General features: G+C 32.1%; 1 protein-coding gene and 1 long non-coding RNA gene across 3 annotated transcripts; both read right to left on the bottom strand.

Moving 5' to 3' along the window:
- Positions 1-7,494: 7,494 nt before the first annotated feature.
- On the bottom strand, positions 7,495-10,292 carry LOC126695448 (uncharacterized). Its single transcript, XR_007646028.1, has 2 exons — positions 9,442-10,292; positions 7,495-7,809 (listed from the first exon to the last, which is right to left on the bottom strand). It is a non-coding gene; the product is annotated as an uncharacterized LOC126695448 (long non-coding RNA).
- A 1,044-nt stretch (positions 10,293-11,336) lies between these two features.
- Positions 11,337-16,485, bottom strand: LOC126695447 (equilibrative nucleotide transporter 3-like). Of its 2 annotated transcripts, XM_050392207.1 has the most exons (10): positions 16,325-16,485; positions 15,473-15,540; positions 15,275-15,379; positions 14,381-14,536; positions 14,075-14,218; positions 13,865-13,970; positions 12,843-13,018; positions 12,600-12,760; positions 12,151-12,409; positions 11,337-12,060 (listed from the first exon to the last, which is right to left on the bottom strand). In XM_050392207.1, the coding sequence occupies exons 2-10, from the start codon at positions 15,512-15,514 to the stop codon at positions 11,953-11,955; spliced, it is 1,257 nt and encodes a 418-aa protein (XP_050248164.1). In that variant the 5' UTR covers positions 15,515-15,540; positions 16,325-16,485; the 3' UTR covers positions 11,337-11,952. The 2 variants fall into 2 exon arrangements, with proteins under 2 accessions (XP_050248164.1, XP_050248163.1); XM_050392206.1 differs by lacking the exon at positions 15,473-15,540 and having other exon boundaries at positions 16,325-16,411.
- Positions 16,486-25,341: the final 8,856 nt, after the last annotated feature.

Raw genomic sequence — 25,341 nt, 5'->3', positions numbered from 1 at the left:
TCAAACCCATTTTAACCCGCTTAAAATGACATGTTTTTGACCAGCAACCCGTTTGATTCGCAATCCAATTGATCCGACCCAAACCCAAACTAACCCGCCTATTTTGCCATGTTTTTTTTGGATGGGACCTATTTTGCCATGTTATGTAAGAACAATTGGGCAATTGACCCAATTTAAGATTGCTTCAAATTGTATACAAGATAATTGATTCTACAATTATTAGACATCACAAAGTCATGTCCTTAGCGCCCTACAACGGTGCTAAGAATATTATAAATTTTTTATTAATAATTTTTACAAATTGATATATTGTTAATTCTAAAAAAAATTTCTGGTTAAATTATATTTTGGTCTCAAAGGCTTTACTAACAGATTTTTTTCCTCTAATTTTTCAAAAATATTTTGTGAAGAGATTTTTTTTCCTTATAATTTAGAAACAAAAATACGATGAAAAAAGAGAACATTTTTCAATAATTTGAAGATAGAAAAAAAAAAAAAAAAAGTTTAGAGGACAAAAATAATTTGTTTTTTAATAATTTAAGTTAAGAGGACAAAAATAATTAGTTGGATTCAATCTTCATTTTAAATTAGCAATTATTATATTGAATCGTGATGATGATTTTCGTGAGATGTGATATGTCTAGATTAAGGAGCCAACCACTCAACCAGTAGTGAACCTTTTTATGTTGGGATTTGTGCAAAAAAGACTACAAACTGAAAGAAATCGGCTTGGATTACGCGGATTAAACAATTTGGTACACTCGACGAGGTACCAACTCACGGAGCACCAGGAGAGCATCTCCCTAGGACTGAGTATGTTGGTCGCATTGCAAATTGCAATGTAAACAATTGTATTATTGATTGATTTGGGTTATTGTAAGACTAAATTACTTTATTTGTTGTGGGGTTATTCTGTAAATCCAGTTTTAATCTCATTTTTACTGTATAAATAATTAAACTAGATTTTTTAAAAATAAAATAATTTTTCCTTTTTTTTTTTCATCATATTTGAGCAATATTACGATAAATTAGATGGATATATGATATGTTATTTTTTTATTTTTTATTTTTTATTTTTTATAAGATAGAATTCTATTCTAATCTAATCTAAGTGTATATGTGTATGAAGTTCCCTTTTGGAGACTTGAACTCCGGCCCTTACCCCCCACACTCTATAAACATTTATACTTGTGGAGTGACCATCGCACTAAGGATGTGCGATGATGACATATGACATGTTTTTATTTGTGGAGTATATAGTGGAATAGAAAAAATAAAACAAAAGATTTGGACTCCCAATGTACGACCCATTACTATTGGTGCCAAATCTTTCACTCTTTGGATTTAATTTTACTCTTTAAAGTTTAAACTATGGGTCAAGTTCAAACTTCAAAGCCGCCACCTCAACGAAAGTATGCAAACGCACAATGTTGTCATTCAATTATTTATAATAGGCAAAATTGTATGATGCTAACAAATTTCGCTAAAGTATAATTAAAAAAAAAATTATAAATGGAATCCTTTGATTTTGCCTAAAATTCAAATTTTATAACTTCACTTTCGTTAAATTAAATCTTTTAAATTTACAATTTATTCAATATATTCTTTCTGTCAATCCCATTAAAATTACGTCAACAATAACACTTAAAACGACATTGTTTAAAACAATTGTTTTAGAACACTAGACAAAAATCTTCTAATAACACTTAAAACGACATTGTTTAAAACAATTGTTTTAGAACACTAGACAAAAATCTTCTAATGGAAGTGGATAGGAGAACCGAAGAGAACGAAGTAAAAATTTATAGGATTTGAATTGAATGAGAACGAACTTATACAAATGAATTTAATTTAATTCAAAGTTAGAGGGTATAATTTGTAATTTAGCAAAATATTATATTTTCACAAATCATGTGCCCATTCTTATTATTACTTACAATAAATAAATAAATAACTAAATAGAGGGAAAAACAATTTCCTCTTTTATATTTGTGATAGTTCACAATTTTCATCTTTATGTTTAGGAAATGAACAAATATCCTCAATATATTATTACTTTCTCAATAAAATCTTTTGAAGAAATTATTATTCGTACATCATAAAGAAAATAAAATTTTGAAAATTGCATTGTTGTTTTCTTGGATTATATTCATAATCTTTGTGATTTCGTTGGATTTAATTGAAAAAGTATAGATTTAGATTTTGGATATCTGTTCATTTTTCAAACATAAAAACATAAAATTAATAGGTTTAGAAGATAAGATAGAAAAAAAAATTTTTCCCAAAAGAATAAAAGTGACATAAAATACCAATTTTATCCAACAACTCTTTTTTGGAGAAATACTTTTATCCAACAACAAAATGGGCCATATGGGATTTTTAAATAAAAAATTTAAAGAAAATCATAAGAGTTAATACCACAGATCTCTTGTCCTCGTCCACCTCCATCTTCACTATTCCATTGTTGACTCAGTTCCCTTCTCCGAGTCATTCTAGACCTCCCTGAACCTTGGCTTGTCCTCAACCCACTCGCCTTCGTTATCTACTTCAACTCAAATATATTTTTCTGCTCCCAGCCTCTTAGATAGACTCCGCTAGTACCGATATGCGATATCCATGATTTGGTGCTCATCCTTCACATCTAGACCCCCAACAAGCTTCTCCCTAGGACTCTATTTCCATGGTTGACATTGGTCTTCTATTTGGTTTGATAGCTTTATTTGAGTTTGCTGCTTGATTATAACAATGTGGTGGTTGTAATCTACGAATTAATGGGAGATTTAGGTATTTTATTTGGTTTGGATAAAGGTGATTTCTTATTTTATTTTTAATTATGTAATAGATTTATAAACTCATGAAATTTGTGAAATTTGAGTTTTTGATTTGGTTGGACAGAGGTTTTTCTTTTATTTTTTTTTAATGTAACAAATTTACAAACTTAATAATTTTGTTCTTAGTTTGCAGCTGATAATTTTGCTATTGTATTGTACTATTGCAATTGTAAATTGGTCGGCTGTCACTTTTTTCCATGTTAATTTCATGTAGTACATGCTGTAAACGAGCTGAACTTTGTTGAGTAGTGTATGTTTAAGAAACTTAGCTTGTCAAGAAAAATCAAAAGTTCAAACTTGACTTCAGCTTATGACAAGCCTAAAAACAGTGTTTGGGGTTGAACTCATGGAAAAACCAAAAAACTTGATCTTGACTTAGTTTGGCTTGATTAATTAGTCAAGCCAAGCTCAATCTTAATATCAAGCTCAAACTCAAGTTTGGGTCAAGTTTTTGAGCTTGAAATCTAAAAAAAATTACATTATCAAATGTTTTAATCTCTAAAATTAAGAAAAAAAAAAAGTATATTTATTTTATCATGCATACTTTTGATTAGCCATTATTCAAATTAAAAATTTTTATAATTAAATTCATTCATTTATCATTTTTTGTCTACAGCTTTAGTAGTTGCTCAAAATACAATTTTTACATTTACGTTAGATGGTGAAGAACTAGAAAGATACTTATTTGTAATTATTATGAATGAGAAAAATACTAACATGTTTCATAACTTTACTTTAAATGATTAATAGGAAAGTATTATATGTGGCTTATTTAATTAATTTATTTTTAAATGTAATTATAGTCTAAAGTGGTTCTTGATCAATTTAGAGAGAAGAAAAAAATTAAGGTAATAAGTAGTGGTCCTATGTTGGCTATGTTGGTATTAAGATATATGTAATGAGTATATTTAGCTAACACATATAAATTTATAAATGAGTTTATACTTGAATTGTTATGTATCAAGCCTAATAGCTTACGAGCTTATTCGTGAACAAATTTTTTTGATTGGGCTTGGCTTGTTTATTAAACGAGCCAAAAACTAAGGCTCAAATTTGGTTTATTTATAAACAAACAAACATGAATGAGCTTTTTATCGAGCTGAATCTGAGTTGTTCATGATCAGCTTGGTTTATTTACAGCCCTAAGTGCACCATAAATTATTGTTCTTCATCTTTTTATTTTTTATTTTTATGAATAATTTTTTTTTATCAACATCAACCTCAACAGAAAAACAAAAACAACACAGGCACACCAACAAAATACACTAGAGAGATGGCTCCTCCAAGATGACATGGGCCTTAGCTCTTAGGGGACAACGCCCAATTCAAAACAGCCGAAAAATAGAATGGTTGATAGACCATTTAGTTAGATTTTAAGTAGCCATATCTTCTTCTCAATGGATCCATGATCCAACAAAATGAAACCTCACCCAAGGAGTTACAGACATTCTTAATAGTCTCAAGCCAATTATATGAAAGCTGGAGGGCCCATCCTTAGATTGGAGAGGGAAATTTTCACCCTTTTCGATGAGAATACCAAGTTCCCTCTAATTTCACACTTTATCTAATTTTGGTATAAGAATTTAATCTTAGATTTTATGGGTAAGATTAACATTTTTTTTTTGTTAATAATTAAATAAAACAATTAATGTTTTTACATTTATTTTCATTTCTATAAAATTTGTGTCAAAACTTTTTTAAAATGGATTGTTAACCAATATCCTAAGAGCACTCGTTAGCATAACCCTTAAATAAAATATAATTGGATTTGGCATGCAAGTCAAGATAATTGAAATTTTTGTGAAAAATATTGAAATTGATAAACTTTTTAATAATAGAGGCAAATTGAAGGGGACATTGCTCAATTTTCTAATTGAACTTGTCTTTATACTTTAGGAAGGCAAAGTGAAATTAACCTCTCTTTCTTTTTCTTTTTCTTTTTCTCTTTCTTTTTTCTTTTTTCTTTTTATTTTTTTCACACGAAGCTCTCTATTTTTGTTCTCTCTATATCCAGCCACTCAAGACTCCTTTAATTTTTCTTTCTTCTTTCGTCCACAAAAACTCCCTCTCCCTCTTTTGATCTATCAAATTGGAACCCCCTCTTCTTTCTTTTTTTTTTTTTTTTTTCCTCTTTGATTTTCTTTATTTTTCTCACACAGAAAATCTTATCTTTTCTTTCTTTTCCTTCTTTCCAAAACCCTTTACCTCTCCTTTTCACACATTTTGCTTCTTTCTTCCACCACCAACTCTCCCTTTCTCTAAAAAGTTTCCATAAGCACTCATCTTCAAACTCTTTTCCAATAGCACAACCACTATCCTCAAGCTATTCTCACTTTCCAACATTTTGTTTAGGCAAAATTTAATTTTACCGTCTCTTTTACGTACTTGGAAAAGTGTGTGTGTGTGTGTGTGTGTGTGTGAGAGTGAGAGAGCTTTTTATCTTTCTAGCTTTGTTTTTGTGGATATTACACTTAGAGACTCTTATGATTTATTTATTTACTTTTGTGGGTTCATGTGTTATTAGCCTGTCATGACAACTATTTCAAGCCCAAAAATCAGAGAAAGTATGTCTTGCATTTGGTGTATGCATGGGATGTCTCACAACAAATGGGCCTCACCAATGTTTGGAACCTATATATATTATGAGAGGGCTGTTTTCATACACTAGAGGCAGGATAAACTTTCTCCAAAATTCATATCCTTTCTTTTGACTGTGTTTAGAGTTCTGTGCGGATTTATGTCTATTTGATTGCATGGACCCAAGGATCCTCAATTTACTTAGTATATTTTAAATTCCATCATTTACAGATTTACTTAGGCTATGGTTGGTTTGACAAAAATTGATTTCAAGAAAATATTTTCCGCATGTGCTGGTACTTGGGCCAATAGAAAATGTTGGTCAACCTGACTGTAAAATATAGGTACTTACAGTGAAAATTGGTTTATGTTTTCATTTTCCGTAAATCATTTTTAGAATCACTCAAAACTTATCAATTGAACTTCCACCCCTATTGATAGCCACCCAACCAACCCCCTCTAAAATTTTCAGTCTCCAGTTTCCAACCATTGACGACCACTTGTCTCCACCATCATCAGTTGTTGGTCATAGTTAGTCTCCATCATCATTAGTCGTTGTTCTCTGTCATTGCCAATTTTTCATATCATTTTCAAAATGCAACCAAAAATTTGAAAATATTTTTTGGAATGCAATCAACCACTTGAAAATATATATTTTCACTTGGAATTTATTTTAGGGTTGGAAAATATTTTCCCTCAAACTAAACACAACCTTAATGTTATTTATATTTCAATCATTTACATAATGTTTTTTACATTTTCCATCTTTCTAAAATTATCTTATTTACTCTTTGTTCAAACCGATGCACATATTTTTTGGCTTTATTTATTACCATTTCTCTTGGTCCGTGGTTAGGGTTTCATGCCGGTTCAGAAACATTTGAGTTTGCATGGGCTCAAGGACCCACCAAAGAGAAATTTTGGATGTTTGAGCCCATAATCCAAAACCATTGGATTAATGGGCCAACGAATGGTTAAAGCCTAGTAATCACTATCCTTTCTTTGAGCATGCGGTTAAGGTTCCATCTATTTTGGCTCATATAATTGGATGGACCCATGGATCTATCAAAGGACATGAATATTTTAAGTAAGAGCATTTCCAATAGTTTGTTGCAAAAATTTATATTTATTTTAGTATAACAATTTATTTTTTCTATTTTACATATCCACTTTTCAAAATACCATAAATTATTTTTTGAGAGAAAAAAAAACCACATATTAGATTATCTATTTTATACTACATTTAATTTAAATATTAATTTTTCTTGATTAATTTTTTTTTCTTTCCTCATATACAACAATTATCATCTACTATTTTCTTTTATCCTCAATATACGTAAAGAAAGAATAAACATTCAAATGCAAAATGAATAATATTAGTGTAAATTTACATGATTACAGCAGCAAATTTGTAAATTTACATAATTATATATAGATTGATGTGAATTATTTTACGATAAAATTGCGTAAATTCTACACATTTTTCTATTATAGACAGACCAATTGAATGCTTTACTATCTTGGATGTCATGTGGTTACGGATAGGACTTATAAAATTGGCTAGATTCGAGATGGCAGGCCTCCTTAGAATAAGAGGCAGAGGAAATAGGGAAAACAAATAAAAAATCGATTTAAGATCAGCACCTTACCGATTAACACTACAGAGTACAGAGCTAGTGGAAACTGGAGAAGTTTATTGTAAGTCCAAAGAGAGCATGAATACGTCCTATTTGATGTCATGACCATTCGACTCTATTTGGAAGCTACAGAATACAGTTTGCATGGAAAAGGAGAAAGTTCATTTGGAAGAAGTCGTTATCACTATAAAGAATTTCAATAGCTTTGGAGGGTTGTTAATAGACAATGCCTTTGGGTTGTGTTTGAATGGCAACATTTGGATTTAGATTTGGATTTGAAATTCCTTGATTTGAAATCCATTGATTTTAAAATTTCTTGTTTAGGTCTTTTTAAACAATAAAGGATTTGAAATTCCATTGTTTGGATAACCTAAATTTGGATTTGGATTTAAGATAAAATTTTAATTATTATTTTTCTTCATCCTTCAACATTTTAATTTTAGTAACAATTTTAATGAAAAAACCATTGATAATCCAATTGTCACGATGAAATGTCTTGCCAACTGATGACAACTAAAATGTTCTATATCAACATAGAGAGAAAACCCAAATGCATGGGTTTTTTCACAACATTCAAAATCTCAAACTAAAAAAATATTCCAAAGTTCTTAACAATTAAAAGTGAGGAACCAATATCTGCAACAACTTCAACTAATGGATCTTTCCTACTCCTTTTTCTTTGGTGAGGCTCAGCTACAGAACTTGTTGATAACGAATGTTGACATGGTTGTTGTGCAATGGGAGAATTCAAAAGATACACAGCACTGCGGCAACAAAGACAACCAATTTCATCCAGCAATCAAAAAACATACAAACAGTTTATCTATACTAGGCCATCCTATGCATATAAAAATGAATCAATACTTTCTCACTAAGAGAAACAACAATGCAGTAAGAATTCAAAAAGTAAAAATAAAGCCAAAAATTCAATTCCCACTAATAGATAAGTTACAAAATTATTTCAACAGTCTTCACACAAAATTAAGGAAGAAGCAAATATACCTATGTAGATTAGATAACATGACAACCTAACTTCCAAATTTAAGGTGTTTATTTCTCATATGCTAAATCTTTTCAACAACCAAGAAGTCACAATAAAATCAAAACTTTCATCTATAAGATAACAGGCTTCAAGAGTTTCTTTGGCAATTATCAAACTGAACACACACACACACACACAAATAACCCTCAACATCTGATGCTAAACATTAAGCTTTAAAGCATCAAACTACTCTCTTATTCAATTTCTTAAAGTACTCTTTTTACTGGGCCTTCCACAGATGATAAGGAAGAAACAACGGAGGAGCTTGTTCTGCAAAGTCTTCATCAACCAATAGAAAGAACCACCCACCACGACATACCATGATTAGCTAAACAGATAAAACTTGGGCACAATAAAGAATTGTGCCAAAGTTTTATTCTTGGCTTAGCTTGACATTATAAGACTACAAGATCCATTTTTATTGCCATCCCAGTTAATAACATACTGGGTACCTCTCACTAAAACCACCACAAATACACAAACTTGTTTGTTTGTACAAACAAACCGAATTGACACCAGATACAATAAAATTAAAAAATGAAGAAAAATGCTTTTTTTGCAAATAATGGAACAACATACTTTTCCAAAAAGATTTCAGAGTAATTACAAACCATTGCCTACTAGTTTTGCATTAACAAATTTTTCTAACACAATTAACATTAACATCTACTCGGCAATAAATTGGAAAGATTATTGTATGCCACTTGAAGCAACACAATAATCGCATCCAAGTATCCAACTCTGATATTATATAATTTGACACTAAAATTAGACATTGCTCAGTAAAAAGGCAGTGTGCAAATGGCTTGGACAGACCATTTCCGGGCATAAATCATGAGAAGGCTTCCATGGACATATTCATGATAAGTTTTAGCACTGGATACAAAGCCCTTAATAGAAAATGGTATTTCCTTTCAATTGTTTAAAAATAGTCATACAAATTCAAGTAGTTCCAGCAGAGCCGTGTGAACCAAGTAGCTCCAGCCACTACCCTTTGGACATAACAGAGCAAATAGTAAAAGTACTACTTACACAACTCATAGACAGTTCATAGAAGCATTTCATCAAACACATCATTTGCATTACAAACCCACAAAAGAAAATAGAAATAGAAAATAAAGACAAACCCAAAACAAATCATTGAAAATACTATGAAACAAAACCCACAAACAAATCAAACGAATCCCAAACAAAACCCACACACAAATCAAAGGAAACCCAAACAAACCCACAAAAAAAAAAAAAAAAGAAACCCACAGAAAACCCCAAAGCCATTATGAGTCAGATTTAGTAGTTAGTAGAAAGAGAGAAATAGAGAGGATAAAGAGGAAGAAAAGAGTTGAGAGAGACAAACCATGTCGCAAGAAAGAGAGAAAGAAGAAAAGTTTGGGCGAGGAAGTGAGAGCGTGAGTCTGCGTGACAGAGTTTTTTTTTTTTTTTTTTTTGGTAGAGTTTCTGGAGCCGATGAAGGATTGAGGAGAGAGCACGAGCGTGAGGGCTGGGCGAGGGATTTCAAAATTCTTGGGTTTGTGAGGGGATTTCAAATCCATGGATTTGGACCCCTGAAATCCAAGATGGATTTGGGCCAAATCCAAATCCATTTCTTTTAACTTCACCCAAACAAAGGATTTGGATTTGGGCCTCCTTAAATCCAAATCCAAATCATCCAAACAGACCATTGAAGAATGGCTAAAAAATATTCCAAAAAAATGGCTATCCAATGTTGGGTTCTCGATGCATCAAGCTAAATAGCCTAGACACAACGATTATACATGTGAACCAGAAAAAAAAAAAGGCTGAAGCATTAGCAATGAAATAGGCCTTGGACCTAGCCAGCATTTGGAAGGAAATTTTGGTGAATAATTTTAGGAGCAGAGATTTTACACCTCCTTTGCCACAATTGTCTTATATGGTAGACTGTAATTGATTGTTTGACACTTTCACGTTAACTCAACATTTTTTCTTTACCACTTAGTCAGTTGCATAAAACAATTGTGTTAAAATTTGTGTAAAAGTGTATGGTCCTATAATTATTTAATTTTGGTTGAAGGTGATGCTAGTTTGGTGTTGGAACATGTTAAGAAGAATGAGACTCAGAGATTGTGCAACCTAATTTCAATCATTAGAGATGTGTTAGGGCGGAGAAATTTCTTATTTAGGAATTCTGTGGAGTTGATAGATAAGCACTCTCAAGAATTGGGTCAATAAATAGTTACTTCTTTGTTTTATAGGTTGGTAAATCATTTTTCTCAAAAAAAAAAAAAAAAGTTGGTTATTCATTCCCAGCTCTCAAAGGCCCATGATCAAGCTCACAAGGTGGACTTTTGTAAGAAATTTTTCTTATAAATAGATTCCTTGGGGGAAAAGGCCATTATGCATTTATTTTATTTTATTTTTAAAAAGGGTATCATTTACTAAAATAGGGACAGGCTAAATAAGAAACTTTTCCGATAATTAGGATAAAAATTTCTATTACACTAAACTAAGAGTCTCTGAATATTATTCATTGCCTCTTTAAAAAAGAGTGTATAGTTATTTATAACAAAAGTTGTCTTATAAAAAGACAAAATAAAAGATAATAATGAAATGCTACCCATCCTTGTTTACAAAGTGGTTATAGCAATGATACAATCTATAAATAAATTGTTTTTGTAGTACAATAATACAGAATAATAACAATAATGGCTATTGACTATTTCTTGGGGGAGGGGGGTAAAAATTTATATATTTATTTATTTATTTACTTACACATTCATATATAAGAGCCTCAATATTTCACATTCATATACAACGTAAAATGCCTGATGTAGCAAAACAAAAAAAGAAAAAAAGGATGGTGGGGCCTGGGGCTTGGATGTAACGATATTTGCACGTTATTTCCTCCCTCTTCAACATTCTGTTATTGCTATTAGTGGACTCTAGCTAGCTCATAACTTGCTAGAGGGATTGACGGTTGGAATCTCACTCCATTTTCACTTAAATTAGATGATTCAAATTCATGGTTAATATATATATATATATATATATATATTGAATTAATAGTAAACAGAGTGTGGCATTAGATACAACCTTTAATTTGTAATATTTAATCAGAATCATTAAATGGATCTGTTTTAAATAAAGAACCATTTTTTCTTCGTATTATGCACTGTATTATGGTGTGTGGTTGGTTAGTTCTTTGAGCTGTAGATCACTCTCTCGAATCAGCCTGTCCACTTATGGTAAGATAAAGTGAGGATATCAAAGGTATCATCGGAAACAAGTATCATTTCCACATTTATTCATCAAATACAGTACATACGTATTTGATGAATACATTGTTTCCTTCACAATTAATTAAGACCAGCCATATTAAAGAAAAGAAGAGTGGAACATCAGCAATCAAGGACAAACGAAATGAAGGAAAGGTTACAAGTAAGGTAGAGTCTGTGTTTCTCTAGAGCTTCCATTCCATTCAGTGCTATAATGTTAGAGGTCTTCTTTCACTTCCAGCAAGTTATGCTTCACCGCTTTTACTTCAAGCTTCTATTGGAGGCCTTATGTTTTCTGTAGTCTAAAGTATGTTGCATCTGTACTAATCATTTTCTTTAAAAACAAATTCCATCATACAGAAAAGGAAGAAAAAGAGTTGCTAGCTTTGGGAATACGATGTGAGTTTGATGTGGAAAAACACTTATAGTTTAATTCAACACTAACAACATTACAATTCAGAAAAAAGTGTGGAAGCAAGTTCTAAAGAATCTTTTTGTGTGTATGTGTGGCTCACATTTCATATTTCCATCCTAAATGAATCTTCATCTCATAATACGTTTTCCTTCACAATCTAAAAACATTTCACTTCCTTCAAATCAGCCAGAATCAGCACTCACCAGCCTTTACCTATTAGCCATAACCAGTCCAGTGTTACCCCTGCAAAAATACCTCCTAGAAGAAACAACACCAGAAGGTTTCCCAAGGCATTTTGCTCCGGTCCCTAGAAGTATCAGAAGCATATATGTTCTCTTAGAAATCAACTTTAATTTTAAAATATCTGCTACTTTGGAGTGGCGTTTAGTGAACTAACCTTGTACCCTTTTGGTGCAGAAGTCATGACACAAACAGTGAGGTAACCATTAGTTAACCCCAAGAAGGACGTCAGCAATATCATCCAGCCCTGGTCGCCATACTTTGCAGTGAAATAGAATGCTGGAATGAGTAAGAACCGAGAAAGAATTGCTATCATGAGACCTTTCCGTGATTCCAACTTCAGGAATTTCAAGAGTGGAATGTATCTTGCGATGAGATCACACACATTATACATTGCTATCAAAACAAGAGCATACCTGAAATTATCACCAGTTATGGGAACATCACCTCACATACACACAAAAAAGAAAAGCATACAGAGAGAAATGGATGGAAAGAGAAAAAAATGATAATTAAGGAAAGAGAGATGGATGGAATAAATAATTTACTGGCTGAAGGAACCAGCCAGGCACTAAACTAATAGTGTAACTGTGGATACACACATACCATGTACCTAAACTGTGTGAACCAGTATCTTCAGATAAGAACCCAGGGAAAATAGATAATGTCAGCACATATATCAGAAACATATCGAGTGCATAATCAATGTTCTGAAGTAACAGTTCTTTGTTGCTTAGCCGTTCAAGTTGTTTTGGATCCTCCTCTGCCTGCAAAATTTCAATATCTTACCAAAGATTAACATAATTACTTGGGATTTTTTCTTACATTTCATTAAAGAAAGAGAAATGCCTGTTGATGTGGTAATGTTTGAATGCCACCAGCAGCAAGGTCAGCTGAAACAGTCTTTGATCCTTCTGAGGCTGCCTTTGAGCGGTAATACTTCACAATTGGGAGTTTTGGAAAGACAAATGCATAGAGAAGAACACAAAGAAACACGAAAAAGGCGGAAAGGGAAAAGAACAAAACTGCAGTGGACACAAAATAATTTAAGTTATAGAAACATTGTTTCAGACAGTGTAAGAGTATGCTTTTCTGTCTTAACTAATAAATTATCAACAAAAAAAAGGGTAACATAGAAAGATGACAACAAAATCATGTTTTCTAAGCAACAAGCTAGAGAAGAAATCAGCACTCAGTAGTAAGCAAGAGCCATTTAATGAATTGCACACCCTTACAATCAGAACGTGTCCCCAAAGTCAGGCATACCTTGAGTGATAGAAATGCAGCTATTAAATCAATTTATTTGTCTTATGCATTTTATTTTATTTATTTGAGAATTTGATATTTACAATGGAAAAGGGGGGATTTGAACCTTAGAAGTGTTCGTTGAAAACACTAGGAGCAGCCAATTGTGCTGCAAGGCTCTTGGTGTCTTATGACCTTTTACTTAATGAAGTATTAGCATAAACTACTCATTAATTTCCTGTATCACTCAAGTATTAACAGTAATGGATGCAAGAAATGGCATGCAATCAGAAAATATCTGAGATACACATATCTAGACTTGAAATGAATTTGATGAGCTCACAAATAGAGAGCAAGAAACTCATAGTGGATTGGGATCTCAAATTAATCCTGAGTCAAGTTAACAACCATCCAAGATGAAGAAACACAACATGTACCATGGAATTCCATGAAAGGACACACAAAATAACAGGGAATTGAAAATATGGATTCCTAAAATATAATAGGAAATATGTAACCACAAAATCTAGCATTTATCGCTCCACAATAGCAAAAATAGTGGGATGTTCTCCCCACTCCCCCCTTTTCTTTTATGGGAATCTAAAGTAATAGGGATTTGAACATACGGGCTCCTTTGCGAAGACCATCCCTGGTATTTTCAAAAGCTCCTTTTGTAATTAACCTCAAAGCAGAGGTTAGAGCCCCTGATGCAGCCAAACCAGCAAAGAAAGACTGAAAATTATAAGAAAAGTAACCAATCATAAACTAAAAATTAGATAAGGTAAATATTCAAAGAAACTATTCAACATGTAATATTGCAAGTCATGAATACTGACCTGAACGAAGTCAGGATGCATGAAGGAGAGATCCCCAACCATTCCACCCTGTACATGAGCATCTGCAACTCCAAAAGCACCGCTAATGGCACATAATCCAATAAAAGGTCCAAGTCCTCCTTTTCCAGAAGTTGCTAAATCCAACTATGACAGAATAATAGAAGATAAAAAAAAGAATGGAATTAAAATTATCTCAAAGGATTAATAATTTTCTTTTGAGTTAATAATTTATGTAATGAACAGGATCTGGTAGAGTGCAGGTGTATATTAGAATATATAAGTATTGTAAAGGCAGACTGTACGTACTACTAAAATCAAAAGAGAACTTATGAAAAACAGGATATATCCAAAGAGGTTTCTTCGTCTAGTATTGATTTTTGCTTCCTTGTATGTTAGAACGCAAAGTACTCCAAATGCAAATGGCTGATAAACAAGAGTAAGGACCCTTGAAGAATGGTATTTCTGCACAGGTAAAAAAGAAAGAACCTTAATCATTCAGGAAATTTATTGCTGCAACAACAACTATTAACATTCTTATAATTAAAACTTAGAAAAATTCTAAAATATGGGAGTACAAAATATACATTATGGTTCACGAAATTTAGACCTATAACATGATACAAAAGATATTCATTGGATACTATCAAGAACAACTCTGAGTTAAGGTAAAATGAACCCAATTAAACAAAATGATAACATAATAAAATCAATTTATCTGATTCTGGACAATCAAACAAGAATAGTGTGTAAATCAATCAGAATATCAGGATAGTTGTTCTAGATTTGTCTATAGAATCACCATAATAAAGATGAAATCTGTGAAGCAGCATGGGACAGCAGAAGAATGATAGGGGAAGAGAAGGATCTCCGAGATTTTCACAGACTAAATAGTTCAAAATCTTGATAAGTTTTAAATGATACCAACTAAAAGCGTGGTCAATTTCAGTTTCAGTGACTTGATTGGAAAAAATGTGAAAGCATGCTATTGAACAAAGTAGTACAAATCTCTGCTCAAACTAATATGTAATGCAAGTTTAATGAGGAAAAACAATGAGGTTAGATCATATAATTAAATCATAGAATTTATTTTTGATGAAAGGATTTGCAGGCCTGCAATTCATGGAAGGCATGCCTTTACAGATCCAAATATCTCGAAAAGCTAATATAATGAAATAATGCATAAAAAGAGATTTGGTTTACCGGGAACAAGTAAGAATAGTAATCTCCTATTGTCAGCATACTGTTCCATGAAAAGAGGCACCCATTTCCTAGAAGCCAGCATACTACAATTGCAATATATTTTCCCTGTAAATGACAGCAGATGTAAGTCAGAGTTTTTTTAAGAGTATTCTGCGGCAATAATCCCTAGTTGAAGGAAATGGATAATTGATCACAAACCTCAAGATTGGCAGAAGGCACATTTTCATGAGGGGTTGCCATGACCAATGTTTCCTTTCAACCAGGTCCTACAAGTAATTGCAAATCATGTATCAATGAGTAGTTATTTAGTAGTCCATTCACTTTTCATATATATATGTTCCAGTCCATGCCTAGTATCTCAATTGGGCTTCTTTTAGTATATCCAGGGTATGGCCCCTCATGCTTTTGTATTCCCTTTATTGTTAAAATAATTCTAATTTATTAGGAAAATAAAACTAAACCACCTATATAATTTGACTTCCTAGTGTGAAATGCCACTCAATTGAGTTGCTTAAGCCAACCATTCCGTGATTTTTTACTCATAATTTAATCATAACCATTCCACCTATTTCTTGTAAATATAATCAAACAATGAACGCTCATTTGAAGAACACAAACACTGTTCAATGAAACAAGAGACTCTTCACATCTACAAAAGTATTGCTCCAACCTATTAAACAACTCATCTTTATCTACAACCGATCAAGCTGACTTTTCATCTTTATCTACAACCAATCAAGCTGACTTTTAGGCTTTAATTCATCATAAAATTCATGGCCCAAAAAAAAAAAAAAGTACATTTTCAAATTGCTCAAAACTCTAATTTTCAGAACCAATAACCCATTAATAAAAAACCGAACAAAGGAAACAAAACTCATTCATCATTTAAGGATATTCTTCACAGACACACACGTACTACGACACAATCATTCCATATTTAAGAAGATAGATTAGGCAGAGAGAAACACGAGATCAAAGAAACATCTATCAAATGAAACAACCAATAGTACAAGGAGAAGAAAAAAAAGCAGAGGCAGAGGTGGAACTCACTCTAAGAAGCTGTATGGAGTACGTATCTTCTTGGGAATCTGGAGCCACCGTGTTTTTTTTATCCACTTGCATATATATATATATATAAGATACTAGGAATCCCAATAAATCTTTTACCAAAAAAAAAAAGGAATCCCAATAAATAAAAATATAAACTTTGACAATAATGGACAGACAGAGTATGAAAACTCTGCGCTGGTTGTTTTAAAAATAACACAGTATAAAAAAAGGAAAGATGTTTTGTTGGACTGGACGATAAGATTGGCTATAGCTGTTCGAAGATTGTGACTTTTCTTTCTCTGATACCGTTACGATACGAACCAAAACGGCAAGAGATTTCGTTCCGTGTTTTACTTTTTTTACATTCCCATTTGAATCTTTGAGTGGCATTCGTTGACCAAACTGATTGATGATTTCAAAATTCAATACTACCAATATAGTCGCACCCAAATTTTATTTATTTATTAATTTAGGCATGTGACAAAATCATCTTCATCATTTTTAAGTAATAGTCTAATAGAGCGGCCAAAGCATTTTTGAGGCTGCCAATTCAGAACGGTGAGCTGTGTGTGAGGATCCCCCACCTTTATTATATCGATACTTGTAAACTTCTGTCGCTTTATAAACTTTTTTTTTTTCTTTTTAATAAATTTTTTCCATCCTCCACGAAAGTCGCTTTGTTTATTTTTTAGGGGTTTTCTATCATGTATCTTTAGAGTATATGATAGTTAACTATTTTAAGAAAATTTTTATTAAAAATTGAAAAAATTATTGAACTTTTTTATGGCTTTTTTAATTTTCAATAAATTTTTATTTTAAAATAATTTTTTAAGAGTAGACATTAACCTAACCCTTATTTGAAAAAGAAATTCGCTTTGTTATAAATTTGGCAAAATAAATTAATAATCCAATCACATGTTACTATATTCCAAAGCCACCAAGTTATTGGTGGAATGGTCGGCGTATTTTTGGAGGAGTATTCATTTGGCTGAGGAGATTGTTAATAGGGGTGTTAGCTGGCTTGTGGGGGGAATGGTCAGTGTATTCGAATTTGGGATGATAAGTGGATTCCTAATTCCTCTTCACATAAAATTATCTCTCCTAGAAGTTCATGTCCACGGGTTTCTTTGGTAAGTGATCTAATTGATGTGGATAAGAAGACTTGGAATTTAGATATTTTTAAACAAGCTTTCCTTCCTTTTGAGGTTGAAAATATTGCTGGAATTCCCTCAAGCAACCGGTTGCCAAGTGATAAAACAAATCTGGTGTGAGACTTCAAATGGTTTTTTTACTGTTAGGAGTGCTTACAAGATTGCTTTTGGAGATGGAGGGATCTAATGTGTGTGGCTCTACTTCAGATAGTAGTGGTTTGTGTTCTTTCTAGAATATATATATATATATATATATATATGGAAAATACAAGTACCTCACAATGTAAGAAACTTTGCTTGGAGAGTTGCTAAAGACATTCTTCCTACTAAGGCCAATTTAGTCCATAGGCATGCAATTGCAAATGATTTATGTGAGGAGTGTGGAATGCATGCTGAATCTTTGTTACACCTGTCCTTGGAATGTCCTAAAGCTCGAGAAGCTTGGAGCTTGACTAAGTTTTCTCATCTTTTGTCCTCAATGACTTTCCGTAGCTTTATAGATTTTTTGTGGTATATTGTAATGAAGGCTAAATGGCTTGATAGTTTTTAGACCTCTTAAAACAATTGATTTAACCTAGGTAATTAGCCAAGTTGTTACTTAGTCCAATTTAACGAGTCTAGGTTATCACAATAGCAAAGATCATAACATGCAAAGCAGCGGAAAAATAAATAATACAAGATATGATTACCCAGGAAACCAAACCGGTAAAAACCTAGGGAGAATTTAACCTAGCTATCCTCAAGGTAAACTTGAATCCACTATCTTGAAAGAATCGAAGTTCATACAATAAGACTTACAAGCCCTTACGCTCAACTTCTTATTACTACCAACCAGTAGAACTTACTGACATGACTATGTGCAAACTTTGAATCCACGGACTCCTTCTTTCTTGGATTCACCACCAGATACAAGCACACCCGCTTGTGTTTTCTTTAAACTTCAATGGCAACAATTGAGTTGATCATCAAGGTGTAGATAAATATTCTCCTTGAAAACCCTAAGTTTGTGTAAAGGAAAGCTCCTCTAGATCTCACAAGAGATTTACACAAACCGCAATATGAGTAATACTAAAACGTGGCTAGGGTTTGCCTTTTATACTTATGATAAATTAGAAACCCTAAAAACGTTTTAAAACAACTAGGGCTGAGTTGGAAATTTTGCAGAAAAAACATTCTGTCCGAGCTTCGATCGATCAAGCCTAAGCTTTGATCGATCGAGCCAGGCTGAAATGCATTAATCTTTTCTACATTAAGCTTGATTCCAACTTTACATAAATGCACAACTTTGAGCAAGACTAAAACACTTCTAAACACATTGTTTTGATCATGGTTTGCCAACAATACAAATTAGAGTTCTAAATACATAAAATCCTAAGTCTTTAGAACCTAACATGGTCGAATGAGGATTTGGCTTTGGTCATCACCATTGTCTGGGCTTTGTGGACTAACAGGAATGAAATTCAATATGGTGGATTGAAAAAGTGTGGGAAGTATATTATACATTGGGATATTCAATATTTGGATGAATAATGCATAGCTAATGTCATCCCAGTGAAGAAATGACAGGTCATGGATTAGAAATGGGTGCCTCCAGTTGGTTTAATGTACAGAGTGAATGCGGATGGAGCGGTGTTCTTTTCTTAAAAAGCTGCTAGTGTGGGGGTAGTAATCAGAGATAATGAAGGGAATTTCATTATAGGACATAGTAAGAAGCTTCATGTTCCTTTGGGGGCCATTGAAATTGAAGCTAAAGCTTTTGAAGCTGGAATTGTTTTTGTTGGGGAAATTGGTATTTTGTACGGGAGGTTGATTCAATGGTCATGGTTCAAGCATTGTGTGAATTTGCCCTAGCTCCTTCTTTAGTGGCCTCTTTGGTTTATGGAATTATAGTAGCTGTTCATGATTTTTGGAGTTTGAATTTCTCACATGTTCGTCGTAATGGAAATAAACCTACTCATTTCTTAGCTAAACATGCTTATGACATTGTTGATTACTGTGCTAGGTATTAGAACTTCATTTTGTATATGTTGGCAAACCATAATCAAAATATTTAGTCTAAGTTTAGACTTGCTCAAAGTTTGTTTTAATGTAAGTTTGGAATTGAGTAATTGTAGGAAAATTACTGTTCAATTTTACAAGGCTCGATTGATCGAAGAATAGACTCGATCGATCGAGAATCGTAGATCAAAAATTTTTTGTAGAATTTTCAAATGCAGCCCAGGCCTATATGACGTGTAGAGTTAAGTGTTTCATTCCTAGTATAAAAGGAAAAACCTAACCATGTTTTAGATGTCTTTGTTGAATTGTGTGTTGAGTCTTTTGTGAGATCTGAGAGGTGTTTACCTTCAAACAGACACATAGAGCTATTAAGATCAAGATTCGCATCAAGAACTCGATGGTTGTTTCAGTTACTGCATAAAGAACATTCAAGAAGATCCAAAACTTTTGAGAGGTGTCTCAAAGTCACAAGTAGGAGAACTTATGCTGGTGCAGATCCAAAGAAAGAAGTAGTCTGTGGACTCGGAGCTGTCATATAGTCGTGGCAATAAATTTTTTACACAAGGTAGCATTAGGATGTTAGTGGTTTAAGTCCTATTGTACAAACTTCAATTCTTTCATAGTGGATATATTTTTTCCTTGAGGATAGCTAGGTTAAATTCTTCTTAGGTTTTTTACTGGTTTGGTTTTCTTGGGTCTTCAGATCTTTGTATTTTTTACTTTCCACATTATATTTGTTTTGCTCACAATAGTTTAACCTAGAATTAAATAACAAACTTGTTATTCAACTTGACTTAATATTAGGTTAAAACTATTGTGTTAAGGGGTCTAAAAACCTAACGCTATTTAATGAAGTTTCTGTTTGTTATCAAAAAAAAAAAAAAAAAAAAAAAAAAAAAAAAAAAAACAGTGGAAACTTTTTTTTTCCTTTTTTTATGTGTGTGGAAACTCTTACTAATTATCTTATATAGTTCGGTTTCACCTAATAAAAATTACTAATTATCTTATATAGTTTGGTTTTCACCTAATAAAAATTTGATCATATGAAACTATATACAAACTTGTACAATATATAATTATTCAATTCAATTCGGCAATTCATATAATTCAAGATTTAAGATACTAGTCACTAACCTGTGAGCTACTAGATGAGTTTGAAAAAAAAAAAAAAATCAATATTTTTGAGTTTGAGTACTTAGCAAAAGTGCATGAAATGCTTGTAAATAAGTGAGGACATTGATGATTCTCAAAAAAAAAAAAAAAAAAAAAAGTGAGGACATTGATAATACAATTATTTAAGATACCAATTGGAAATTATTGATATAAATTTTAGAAAGTAGGAAAACTATAATAATTTGAAACACGAAATGGAATGCTATCCAGTAGACATTGTAATCATTTTTTTTTTAATAAAAAAGAAGTAATCATAAATAGGTACACAATATAACTTTAAAAAGAAAAAAGAAAAAAGAAAAAAAGAGTGGACATAAGAAAATGAATTACTATTTAAATAATTGACAATTCTTTATCATTATTAAAAACAAATATGATAGGCCAAAAATGTATTGATCCCTTTGGTAAATTAATCAATTAATTATTCAAGTTAACTAATTAAGTCAATTTAACATGTAATAGCGTGGTAGCCCAAACAAATCACCAATTAAGTTAAATGCGGTGGAAAGTAAGTTTGACACAGGTGATTTGTTTATGAATGGGGAAAACCACCGAGGCAAAACTAGATCGGGTGAATTTAAAATCACAACTCTCGAGAATCCACTATTATTAATCACAAGTAGTTACAAGTAAAAGGAATCCCAGTACCCAATATCAACTTACAATTGAACCCTTACCCCAATACCCAATTGGACTTATATTGTAGTGGCAATCTCTTTGTTCAATGCACGAATCCCAGTACATGACTAACCAATGATGCATGGATCTCAGTACATGACTAACACACCAACTTGAGGAAAATGTTAGTTGCAAAGTTCTTCAGTTCATCCAACAATGAAGATTAGGAAGTTCCTTGATCACAAAACCCTTGGCGTAAAAATGCAGTAGATTCTACGGAGAGTATGATGAACTAGAGCAATTTCTGTCTCCAGTCACAATATGCTTGTATTATCACTTTGCATCATACTGCATACTTTGTGACGGCTCTTAAAATAATCTTTATATATGTCTAGGGTTGTGAGAAATAAATCCTACATAGATACTCAAGGATATGTGTGAGAGACCTCAAAAGAAAAGAGTCATTCAAAAAAGATATTTGGGTACCTTTTAGGCACCTCTCTTTTTGGGTAAGTGGTATGGAGTTGCCACTTATTTTTTTATGAAAAAATAAGAAAAAATAATATATACAAAACACATGACTGAATTGTTCTCTTCATTGATTGAATAAAAAAATTACATATCTGGAAAATTGAAAAGTTACATAGATTTCGGTCCTAGTTACAATCTACCAAATACATGGCTTTCTATCTTAGTTACATTCTACCCAAAACAAAATAAAGATAAAGCTATATCTACTTAGCCAAAGACCTAAATCCGGAGGCTAGGTTATGGAATAGGAAGGTGTTAGGCACCCATTCCGCCAAGACAAAGTCTGGTTTTCTGGACTCTTGTGACCAATGTACCATTTTATGCATGTTATGAATGATATGTTGAACATGTGACACCAAAATTAAATCACACAAATTTACTTATGAGTGAAGTCTCTTTTTTTGAAAATAATCAGATCTGTTTTGATTGGTAAAAAAATTGATTTTGATTTGTCAAAATACCAGATCTATTTTGTGGTATGTAGAAAAATGGTTTTTTGGAGTTAAAAATTCAGATATGTGTTATGATGATAAAAAAAAAAAAGATCTTTAATGACAGAAAAATCAGATCTGTTTTTATATGTTTTAAAAGAATGAAAAATATTTTTTAAGAAGAGAGTTTCACTCATAATTTAAATTTATGCAACATGATTTACATAAAACAAATACAAACACAATCATGTTTAATCTTTTTCTTTATTTCAAAAACCTGCATGTATTAAAAAATCAGATCTATATCTAAGGAAGATACAAATCAGTTTTGATTAAAGAAAATTCATATCTACATCTAAGGGAGATGCAGATCCGTTTTGTTGTGAAATTCAGATCTACATCTAAGGAAGATGCAAATTTGTTTTATTGTGAAGAAAAATTCAGATCTCCATCTAAAGAAGATGCAGATTCGTTTTGTTGTGAAGAAAAATTCAAATCTGCATCTAAAGAAGACACAGATCCGTTTTATTGTGGAGAAAAATTCAGATTTGCATCTAAGGAAGATGCGGATCTGTTTTATTATGAAGAAAAATTCAGATCTACATCTAAAGAAGATATAGATCCGTTTTATTGTGAAGAAAAATTCAGATCTGCATCTAAGGAATATGCAGATCTGTTTTTATGTTATGAAAAAAAAGAGTTGATTACATGTAGATCTTTAAAACTAAGAAATAAATTATAGCAACAACAAAAGAATCAAGAACATGTTTTTCATAAACTGAATTAACAAGATAGAATATGAAGGTTTAAAGCAATTAAGCATGCATCATCATTATAAGAGAAGCATAAAAACAAAAGGGTTAGAAAGCAACCTCTTGCACGAGCACTCTTCTTCTTGAGAGGATGTTTTAGGGTTCAAAGAAATTTATGCAATTCTCCTTGAAACATAAAAACCCTAATTTACGTAGCAACACTCAAAGAGGGGATTAGAAAATATGAGCAATTTAAGAGCCTAAAACGTATGCCTCCTAGAGCGTTGAAAAAAAAGTTCTGAGTTATGAGGTTCAGTCTCTATTTATAGAGGTCAGAGGGCTCTAAAAAATAGGTACAAATGATTAGGGTTTGAATTTGGACGTATCCTTTTGCAAAAAGGTCGAAAAGGGTATGCATTATCGTCACCCGAAGGCCGTTACGCCAAGGCCCAATACATGGAAATTTGGCCCTTTTAAAGTGCCGTTCGACACTCCTAAAGTGCTGAATTGGCCTTTGGACTCCAATCGTTCTTTCATGTTCGGGTGCCGTTTGGACTCCTCTTTTAGGGTTTTTTGGCCGGTCCTTGTACCTAGACATGTTTTCATCCTCCGTCTATGATTTTTCATCTTTTTTCTAGATAATTCAGGCTATTTAAGAACAATTATCTTGTAGATAAATACCCTAAAATAAATCTTGATAAAGTTCAAATTATCCACAATTTTATTGTTATCCAATCATCCCTTTTATTCTTATGTATGCAATTCTATTTTAAACACTAATTATCAACCAATCACAGAATTATTTAATTAATTTTAATGGTTTAACCAATCAGAATTGATGGTAAACTAAAAACTTAACTCCCATTCGTTTATGAGGGTCGTCCAAGCCAAGAAGACAAAAAGGATTGCTTAGCAAAATGGCCATCCAAGAGCCTATGAGTTGTCCATGAGGAAAGTGTCTGGACAACCCCCAGCACTTGGAAAATTCTATGGAAATTTATTTACAAGAGCCAGTAAAATTGAACCACATGTTATTATTTCAAAGGCATGAGTAAAATCTTGGTTCATCACCGTAACTTCCTGTTTAGTACTTAACTTCCAACGACGGTTATTCTAACTCCTATAGCAGTTGTGGAAGTTAACTTTGAACCCTTTGACCTTCTCAAATATAGGGGAAGTTACAAGACAAGTAACCGCTTCAAGAGCACACTATATAAACACTCATTCATGATGAACAAAGGTAAGTGTGAAACAACTCCCAAAAAGTTGGAACTCCAGAATTTAAGAGAGAAACTAACTTAAGAATTAATTTTCAAGCCTTTCAAGCAGTTGTTAGATCATTGAAGCCCAGAGCATTCAGCCTACTGATTTTCTGCGCATCATCAAGAATTAATTTAAAATAATCATGTGTAGTCGACCTTAACTAGACATAATGCATGTTGACCGTGCAAATTTGATCATGCGATATCTTTCGATCTGATGGTCTGATTTGAAAATCGAAAACACCGTTGCGATCGTTAGAATCTTAAGATCATTTTTATAATATGTAATAAATGAATTAATGCATGTAATGCAAAGACAAGTTGATGCATGTAATGCAAGAACCAATTGATGCATGTGATGTAATTATGATTTTTGTGGTACATGGATGGCCATTCAAGTCATTCTCCTAGATTAAATCATGGGTGCAAAATTGAGCATCTACAATATGTGTGTAATAAGATTTGGAAAATTTGATTTCGTAATTCTTGACAGATACAACTTGTGACGAGCTTCTGTCGAGCTTCAACAATAATTCTTGACAGAAAGGATTTTGTTGAGACTTATGTCAAGCTTTAATGAGCAGCACATTCTTCACTTGTTTCTTGGTCAGATTTGCATGGCTTCAATATTAAACTTGAACACTTGTTTCTTGAAGTACTAAACCCATCATATATCTATCCAATTACAAGTAAAGTGCATTTTGTTGAAGGATTAGCCAATTACATCAAATATGTCCTTAACAAAATATACAAATGATAAAGTTTAGCTATAAAATTGGTTGTAACTTAAGGTTAGAAATTTACTTAATAAAATAAACATTGCTACATATTTTGAAAATCTAAATGTTAAATTACATTTTTTTACGCTCTTAATACAAATGTTAAATTTTATGTCAATTATATATTATTTACTATATAATCTATAAGTTTTTTTAAGAAATTTTGCAAATATGGAGCATATAAGAAGAAGATGTAATCCAATGATAGATCTATTAAAATTCACCTCCAATAAAAAGATATTAAGTAAAGTTATAGCCTAAAGTTACAATAAATTTTGTAGCTAAATTTTGTCCATATAGAAAATAACTCATTTAATTATTT

This window comes from Quercus robur, chromosome 8, assembly GCF_932294415.1.
Source record: "Quercus robur chromosome 8, dhQueRobu3.1, whole genome shotgun sequence".
Lineage (NCBI taxonomy): Eukaryota > Viridiplantae > Streptophyta > Magnoliopsida > Fagales > Fagaceae > Quercus > Quercus robur.
Note: the sequence above shows the minus strand (reverse complement) of the source record. Positions and strands in the feature narration are given on the sequence as shown.